We start from the raw sequence: 9,336 nt of genomic DNA, 5'->3' as shown, positions 1-9,336 counted from the left end.
TGACCCCAACTGGACGTTTTGCATAGAAGCAGGCTCGATTAACACGGAATTGTTATAGATACGCCCGTTTAAAGTGTATGTACGTACCCACAAATTTTTTAAGGAACCCTTGGCCGGTTTTTTCATCAGCTTTTGTTTTTGCAGACTAAGTGTAATCCCAGAAGTGGGAGCGCCTCCGCCTCCACCGAGCAATTGAAAACTTATTTCATGCAGGTTTGAGAAACATTAATTCTAAGATTAGAAGAGTTATAGGAATAGTTGAGTTGAGAGCTAGGGCAATATCGCAATCCGTATGAGTTTGTCAATGATAAACGTTGGTAGATGTATGTAACAGGACAAGGTAATCAAAAATATCGACACATGAACTCTAATTTCTCAATAATAGAGTGCATGTTCCGATATTTTTGCCAACCTTCGTTATCTGATGGCGACTGTACTAGGGGAAAGGCACATTAAGTATCTAGTACCTAGCTAGATGACGACTTCCGCGTGGCGGCCAGCCAGGCCAGCGTTGAGAACAATAAAATACAATACAATACAAATACTCTTTATTGTACACCAGAAATAGTAAGCGATGCGATACAGAAAACAGATACACAGAGAAAAAAAATATTGTTATCTACTTACATTTATGCTATAAGCAATATTATTACTAGGTAGTTAGTTTTGCTTCAATCATTTTCAATATTTGTGAATGTAAATTCTTTATTGCACATAAGAAATGAAAAAAATAATTAACCGACTACAAAAATATTGAAAATAATTTTCCACCAGTTTGAAGTCGGTGCCTCAGCACGAACCAGTAGAAGTGGACCTATAGTCGTCTACTTTACTTGTAGGTAAGGTACTATAATATTGGGCGTCTATATCAATCCTGCTGGCTCGTGCTGAAGCACTGACTACAAACTGGTTCTTCCATATATTCTATATGTATGTACCAATGCTTACCTACATACCAAATCTCATCCAAATCCGTCCAGCAGTTTTAGCATGAATATTGGTAGGATTGTGTTTGATCTTAATAATTATCTTTATCAGGTGGTTCAACTAAACCCTGGTTCCAGTTTTGGATTTGTACGAGAACATAGCGTGATCGTCGAATCATTGCTCTCACGCCCGTCAATTTCAAATGCTACCGAAGATATGGCTGCTGCAACGAAACACATTAAATTATTTGGTCACGCATACATAAATACCTTGAGAAAAAGGTCAGGAAACTTCATTCAGAATTATGATTATCATCAAGATAAGATAAAAATTGTGGGTAGGTTAAAAAACTTAAATTAATTAGATCAGTTCGTTAGTACCATACGAGTATTATTGTATTGTCATCAGAACTACGCAAAATTGGCAACCTTCGTATCAATACAACAATAAAATGTGTGGTGGAAATCAAGTTGAAAGATTCCGTTACATACAAACCACTCGTAAATACATAGTGAATAGTACAGGTGAAGCTAATATAAGCGCGTTAATAAAAACACAATTCAACCGGATAGCTACCTAACTAGCCAATTTTTATCTTTCTGTGGAAGCGAAGTCGCGGGATAAAGCCAGTCACTCTATAAGAGCAACTATTGCAAGTGTCACAGGGATAGGTACTCGTAAAATGACTCTTTCATTAGGTAAGTACATTTGATTCCTGACCCACTGTAGAACGTTCGAACTAAGTTATACAATTAATTCCTTTGTTTTGTTTGTTTGTTCCTTTGTTGTTTGTTGCTTGACCAATGCGATGTCACTATTACTTTTTTACGAAAAGGTTCCACAATGGGCCACGATTCAGTTGGTTCGATAGTACATAAACATTCCATGATCAATCAATTGATCAATTAATTGGTTCTAAATCCATACCTGTCTACTATCCTTCGAAACTGTGTAAGTTCGGCAATTATTAGGTATGTTATGAATTTTTTAGGCTTCCATACTTTTAGATTGCATAATTCTACCTGCCTGACATTGACGCAAGGGTTTTTCCACTGCAGCTGAAAAAATAAACACCAACTTATTTTTTCCAAAGTGATATGTCACAGTCTACGAATAATAATGTAGAATGTAAACGAAAGACAATACACTAATGTTGCGTTAAAAATTGCCACAGATTCCTACGAAGAAAACGCTGTTTAAAGAGTTCGTTGCGGCTCGTCGGTGGCAAGAGTTCCGTGAACAGATGGTGGATGATGTTATTGCCCGGTCTAATACGGTCAACTGGACCTCGGTGCATGATGTGCCTTACTCGATCCGCATGGAGGAAATGCTCGATATTTAACTGTTTTAAATACCTTGTGCTTATTATGTACTTACATCTTTTTAAACAAAATTTGTTTTATAAAAAAATTCAAACGAATTGATAACCTCCTCCTTTTTCTGCAGTCAGTTAAAGAATTGCTAAAAGTCGCTAAATAAGCTTCCGCGAGGTACCTAAAGTCTCTTCTAATTCCATACAAGGGGGCACCAAAATGTTGTCTTTTGACGCTTAGGTAAATTTTGACAATTATTAATGGTTTGGTGTCATCGTACCTACCCACCCATACCACACTAAATCAGATCAGACAAAGGTATTAACTATTGTTCGAAACTATGGCTTGTTTCACTAATCGCTAATGAATGTGACTGTACTACACTTGCTTAGTAAGCATTATCAATACTACTCTAATAAAAGGCTTGAAAGTCATTAATTAATTCTTCTCGAAAATTGTAGGTATGTAGTTGATTTAACACTTTGTTTAATTAATATAATATTATGTTAACTTAATCCTGCTAATGATTAACCTATAAACACATGCAAAAAAAAATCAATTTCTAGCGCTGTCAGTGTTTAAGCTAAACCGCGGATGGACGGACGGACATTTAAAAGCAATAAGGGTTACTAGTAGAATCGTATCGTAAAAAGTCCGGATTCACTACTAAAACCCGTATTGTGTTTTTTTGCTGTGGATTGTTAACCATACAAGGATACGCGTACCTTTAGGCTGCGCGGGCGGCGCGCGGGACGTCGAGGCTGAGCTGGCAAATCGACTGGTTCCGGACGTTGCCTACGTCACTGTTTAACCTCAAGGTTTAACATTGTTATTGCAGATATTGTAATAGTCGAAAAAAAAGGTGATTTCCTCGTGTCCTAACATTATTAAACACTCACAGGGATGGCAATATCATAGACAAGGGTGTTTTAATTAATACTGTAGAGAATTTTTACCTGCATCGTCATCATCATATCAGTCGGAGGAAGTCCACTGTTGGATATAGACCTCCCCCATAGGTATGTCTCCAGTTGCTTCGCTTGGAAGCGGCCTGCATCCACCGTGAATCCACGGATTTAACAGTACCACTAACATGAGTTTACAGTGACTGTACTCGATAGCGACGGCGTAAATTATTTGTAGAGGCGCTGTACAATTCTCCATACAAATAATTTACGCCGTCGCTATCTAGTACGGTCACTGTAAACTCATGGTAGTGGTACAGGTCATCCTGTTGATCGATTTGCGTTTGCTGATCTGCGGTCTCCATTCGAGAACTTTTCGGCCCCAACGGCCATCTGTACTTCGTGCTATATATGGCCAACCTATTGCCACTTTATGATATAATTACCTACCTGCATAACGTGAGTTTAAAATTCGGTCAAAATTACTAGACAAAACCGAATACTTAATTAAGTACCTACCTAGCATGAGAATAGACATTGAAAATTAGCTAAAGAGACTAAATTACAAACGAAATAAATATTTGAAGCCTATTTTTCCTTCAATGTGTTTATCAGTACGTAGGTACTGGCCAACTAGTTTGTAGTGATCAATCGAGCGCCGCAATGTAATACAACTTGCACGATTTATCTTGCAAGTCTAAACTCGGCTTAAGACGCGCTCGGCTCAACTGATACAGTACAGTAAACATAATATTTTTGTTCCCAATGTTATAAGGTATATTAATACACACTTCACACCTTTCAAATATATCTATAAATATATACATAATAGTTATTTAGTTATACATAATAGTTATAACTACGATTTAACCAAAAAGTTCGAGAAACTTCTGCCTAACTCTACCGCGTCTTAAGCTGAGTTCAGACTTGCAAGAAAAATCGTGCAAGTTGCATTACATTGCGGCGCTCGATTGATCACTACAAACACGTTGGCTTCACGGCTTCGCAATGTAATGTAACTTGCACGATTTTTGTTGCAAGGCTAAACTCAGCTTTACGTAAACGAAGAGAAAACCGCCCACTAGTTCAAGTTAAGTCTTACCTCGTACCTCAACCAGCTAATAAAGCAGTTAAAAGTTGCATTAAAGCTAACACTGCCACTATGCAGGCTTCATGCAGGCTTTCAGCGTCTCGTAACCTAGGCAACCGGTTTTGGCGCGAAGCACCCACGCACGTTGGAGACTCGCCGTCCAATACAAACAAGCGCTCACACATCCGACCGCAGTGCACCGCGACGAGCGCGTTTCGCGATCACGACGACAGCTCCGGCTGATCGAATACTTACGACTCCATTTACCTAATGCAAATAGTACCTATTTAATATTCAAGTATAGATTTGAATTAACGATTAAGTTCATCAAGTCATCGGGGATTTAAACGAGGTGCAATTACGTTGCAAGGATTTTTTAGCAGGTGAGTTTAATTTATTTGTATTGTCGTGTTTCTCTCTGAGTAGATTTTCTTCTTAACTATTAAAATCTGATTGCAGTGACTTTATTTCTCATCTTGTGAAAGAATTTAATCACTATCAGTCATCAAGTTAATTAAGTACCTCCATAGTCTTGGATTTTATGATAAATCTTTAACCAGCAACATTATCTGTGTGTCAGTTTCATCTAAAGCTACTTGTTGCTCTATCGAAATTAATAACTTGACACACAAAATTTTCGCTCTGACTCTACAGTTTTTACAGTTGCTTTTATTTTCCAACATTTCACTCGGTTGTTCTGCAACATCGTTACAATACATTAACATGGTCGCCTGCTGTACCGTGCAGGCAATAATTTACCAAGTCCATTTGCATAGTCATGTAAATCAGTTCGCGAGCTCTGTTATTTATTTATGTTGCCATCAATTAACATTTGTTCACAAAGATTTCGCCAATAAGCCTAGAAGGTCCTTCCGCGAATAGAATCCCCGTCTGTATTCGTGAAAGATTATTAGTCAATATCGGCGCAAAATTCATTAGGTTCAGTATTATTTAGATAAGATTGTTAGTTCAAGGGTGGCTGCTACGTAGACCTTGACATTTGTCCTGTATTGATAAATTGCTTGATGTTTTTTTATGGCAGAACAAGGTTTTCAACACGGCTCGCTCAGCTAATGTACAATTTACTTTTTAGGATTCCGTATTTGAAAAGGAGAAAACGAAACCCTTATAGGATCAGTCGTGTATCTGTCTGTTTGCTCGTCTGTTTGGTAATTTGGTCCGACTAAGCTTAACCGATTGAGTTATAAACCGACTGGTACACATACAATACATATCTCTATTATTACTTAGTAAGTCGGTGACAAAGACATACTTTTAACGTTAATAAATTAATCTTAAGCATGGGGTCACTCTTTAGTGGATTTAATAAAAAAAAATTGTACTTATAGATAAAAAATAAAATATATAAATATCATGGAACACTTGACACCAATTGACCCAGTCCCAAACTAAGCAAATCTTGTACTAAGGATACTAGGCAACGGATAATCATACATAAATACATACTAAACATCCAAGACCCGAGAACAAACATTCGTATTATTCATACAAATATCTGCGCCGGCCTGGGATCGAACCCGGGACCTCAAGCTTCTTTGTTAGGTTCTCTAACCACTTGGCCATCCGGTCGTCGACCGCTATAAGCACAGAAAAGAAATTCATAAAATTGATCATATATTTATAAAAGATCGATACGTTATTTTTAGATGTTAAACTGCCTATCAGCCAATTTGGAGACCACAAACGCACAATGTGCCCAAAAAGATATATTCCTTTACATTACTTACAAAACAACTTGCACAAAGAGAATCGAAATAATCGATGACGGCATATACATAGGTTATGCTGTCACTCGCGTATTTATACGAAAAATCTGCTTAAAATAATCCACCTCCAGTATATCGTTAACTTTGTCAAATCATCATCAGCTGATATCAGGAGGCGGGTATTATTTTTAACTTGCTAGCTTCTGAAGCATGTCCAACAGTGGATGATAGCTTGTTTGGATGCAGTAATCATGAAGCCAGTTGAAATGGTCGATGACGGCATATGACGGCGGCGCAGGTTATCGGTAACAAGCTCAATTGAGACACTTGTTCAGATAACGGGCTATCACCTAGACAAATCCATAACCCGGTACAAGGTTGAACTGATCATAAACAAGTAAAGCGGCTCTGTTAACAAACAGTAGTAGGCATTATGCAATAAGGATTATATATTTAGAGACATCAACAAGTTGTTTAAACTGAGGCATTACATATTCCCGATCAGTAAACAGTTGAGCATTGTGGAACCGGTTCTTCTAATTTGAATTAAAAATGAATAAGACCAAGCCCTGAAGTACCAGCTGGCATGTGATTGAGCCATTTACAGTACAGTACCTATGCACAAAGAAAGACAGATAGTCAAAGGCCAGAAGTGTTGTATTGGATAACTCTTTCTTTATACAATAGAAATACAATAATTACTTACTTTTACAGAGAGACTGAGCAAACAAACAGAAACAGAAGTATTTTTAACCTGCGATACCCATTTGTGTTTTAAACTTCAAGGTATACAAAATTTATAAATAACTAGCTGTGCCGGCCACTTCGTCCACGTGGACATAGATGTACCTAGTAACTGATCGACCAGTTACAGTTTCATGATTGTACTCGTACATAGAATAGAAATAAAAGACGTGAACAGATTTCAATTCAGAAAAAGAACTTAAAAAGTTACATAGAACTTTTGTGTGATGGCAGTAGGAATAGGACGAGTATTCGCGAAACCTGCCACTCGCGGGACAGCGAATGGCCCAGATACAATTTTATTCATTTTTCACGGCGACAGAGCCTCGTACGACCTGGCACTGAACTTTTCTTTCAGCCTTCAGCGACCTTTAAGGCAGTTAATAATTTGACGTTGATATTTATTGCCTTTTTTACTTACTTGATCAAAAGATACGTACGCGAACAATGGTTTAAATAGAATAACATTAGTATTATGAATTTCATAGGAAATTTAAGGATTAAGTCGTTTTAGTTACTAATAAATTCCATCTTTCGTACAAAGGTGCTCAATAACGAGCATTAATTTGTAATGTAATGAGCATTCTAGCGAATGGTACATTACAGGTAAAAGCTCACAAAATATACAGGAGCATTATTAGCAACCATTCTAACGACCATTTGAGCAAAACGATGGTAATTTGCTTCAAGCTTTTTGCCGCATCGATCACACCATCGTGCATAATAAAACTTCTAACGCGCATTTGGTAGAGTAGGTATTGCCTAGAATGATCGTGCGTGTAGGTAAAATGTTCGTGTTTGGCTTTATACTTGGCTCTGTTTGTCCTTCAGTTCGACTAATTTAAAAACGGCGAATGCTCGATGTTCTTTTACAAGTAAATACTCAAGTTTATCAGCATCTTAATAGTTAACTACTAAGTAACAGATTCGAAACTCACGTTTTAAAGCGCTATATTCACCTACCTGCTCACCGCCGACGGTTTTACGGTGATAATAGCAGTCACAGAGTACAACCTTCAAGTGACAACTGCGACAGAGAATAGAATCATTACATGCCAACAATAGCAGCGGGAAAGTACTCTACCCTACCACGATTTTATTCTGGTCCGTACAGCCATTAGTCTAGATTATTTTGTGTGTTTCTAGCACTCAATTCAGAGGTCTTCCGCCTCTAAAGTGAGAAAGGCTAAGTACAGTATAAATCAGTTTCCGTCATTTGTCTGTGTGGGCAGACAATACGTCATCAGCGACTGAGGTGGTGTGGGAGGCAAAGGTGGTTAGCAGGACCTGTTATTGAGCTGTCTCTCACAATTTAAATAGGAATAACCAAGTATTGTTTTGAAGGCATTGATCGATTCGCGGCTATTGCTGAATCATGGAAATGATGACAATCATCATCATCATCATCAGTGATTAATATGAGAAATAATAGTTATTTGTTATGCAAGGCTGGAAAGTAACTGTTTGGCACGAGTGCTTATATTGAAAGCCGAGCAAGCGAAGGATTCTAGAATTGAACCACGAGCGAAGGGAGAGGTTCAAAAGAAGAATCCTGAGCGTAGTCGAAGGTTTCAAAGGCACGAGATGCTAAACAACTTTACAGCCGAGCGAAACACACAATTTTTCACCTCACGACAGCGAGAAAAATGTAGATAGAAGAAAATAAATTGAACACTCTTATAAATCAGTTTCAGGTTATGCTAGCTAGCTTATGCCAATGGCTTCTTCTAAATCGCAGAATTCTCATTCCATAGAAATATAACATATATCGAATCTCGTAATCTCGAATTTCGTAGTCCAAATATAAGTTCAGCTTTCTAGATCTAGGGTTTGCGTTGGACGTTGATAAGTGAGTTAGCCAGTAATTTTTACATTCAATTATGCAAGTAGCTAAACCTACTTAAAATAAAAAAAATATTAGGTAATATAATTGGCAATACAGTGTTAACTTTTTTCCTCCGGTAGGTGCGTTCTGAATTTTACCACATACTTATCTATCTACCTACTTGTCGTTATTTTTTGTGAATAAGGACGAAAAAACTTATGTAATAGAACAAAATGTAAATAAATGTTTTCTATTTTTTTTTGGTATTAATAAATAACAACAATACTTATCTTATAACAAGAATGAAAACACTAACGCATTTATATTAATGAAATAATGACAAACCACGTTTCAGAACGTGACATTGTGCTTTTTTTTCTCGGGTGTGTTTCCGAATCTCTTTTCATCATTTGATATCCTATTTTCTTCTTGTTTGTTCTGTATTTTTTTTTTGTAATTTTAGACGCTTTTGGCATAATTTCAGAAAACTGAAATGAGCTTTATTATTACTAAATAAATGTTTCGTAATAAGAATAAATAACAGATTAATTAAAAAATTTAAATATTAATTCAACAATGTATGAAGAACTTTCTTTGTGAACACGTCAATATTCAACGCTTACTTTCTCAACCTCGTATCTACCCGAAATGTATACAAAAAATCAACACTATCGTAAATCATAAAGAACTAAAAACTAATCATAAAGACGATTCTAAAGCAATATTGTGGCCAGATACGAGGTTGTGAAAGTAAGTGGTCGATATGTATTTTCAAGGCGGCACCCGTTCACGATAACGTTTTTTT

The 9,336-nt window shown here is 37.0% G+C and overlaps 2 protein-coding genes across 3 annotated transcripts in view; one reads left to right on the top strand and one right to left on the bottom strand.

Annotated features, from left to right (window-relative positions):
• LOC141445472 (metallophosphoesterase 1-like) overlaps nt 1–679 on the bottom strand; it is a 19,258-nt gene extending 18,579 nt beyond the window's left edge. Inside the window, exon 1 of the mRNA XM_074111315.1 lies at nt 654–679. Coding sequence (XP_073967416.1) covers nt 654–679 — 26 coding nt within the window. The remainder of the gene's footprint in view (nt 1–653) is intronic.
• Nucleotides 680–4,403: 3,724 nt separating this feature from the next.
• Nucleotides 4,404–9,336, top strand: part of LOC141443859 (uncharacterized) — a 28,875-nt gene continuing 23,942 nt past the window's right edge. For both annotated transcript variants that reach the window (XM_074109252.1, XM_074109238.1), the window contains exon 1: nt 4,404–4,618. The gene's annotated coding sequence lies outside the window, so the exon portion shown is untranslated. The remainder of the gene's footprint in view (nt 4,619–9,336) is intronic.

The sequence above is a fragment of the Choristoneura fumiferana genome, chromosome 2, assembly GCF_025370935.1.
Source record: "Choristoneura fumiferana chromosome 2, NRCan_CFum_1, whole genome shotgun sequence".
Classification (NCBI taxonomy): domain Eukaryota; kingdom Metazoa; phylum Arthropoda; class Insecta; order Lepidoptera; family Tortricidae; genus Choristoneura; species Choristoneura fumiferana.
This window is presented reverse-complemented; position numbering and strand designations above follow the sequence as displayed.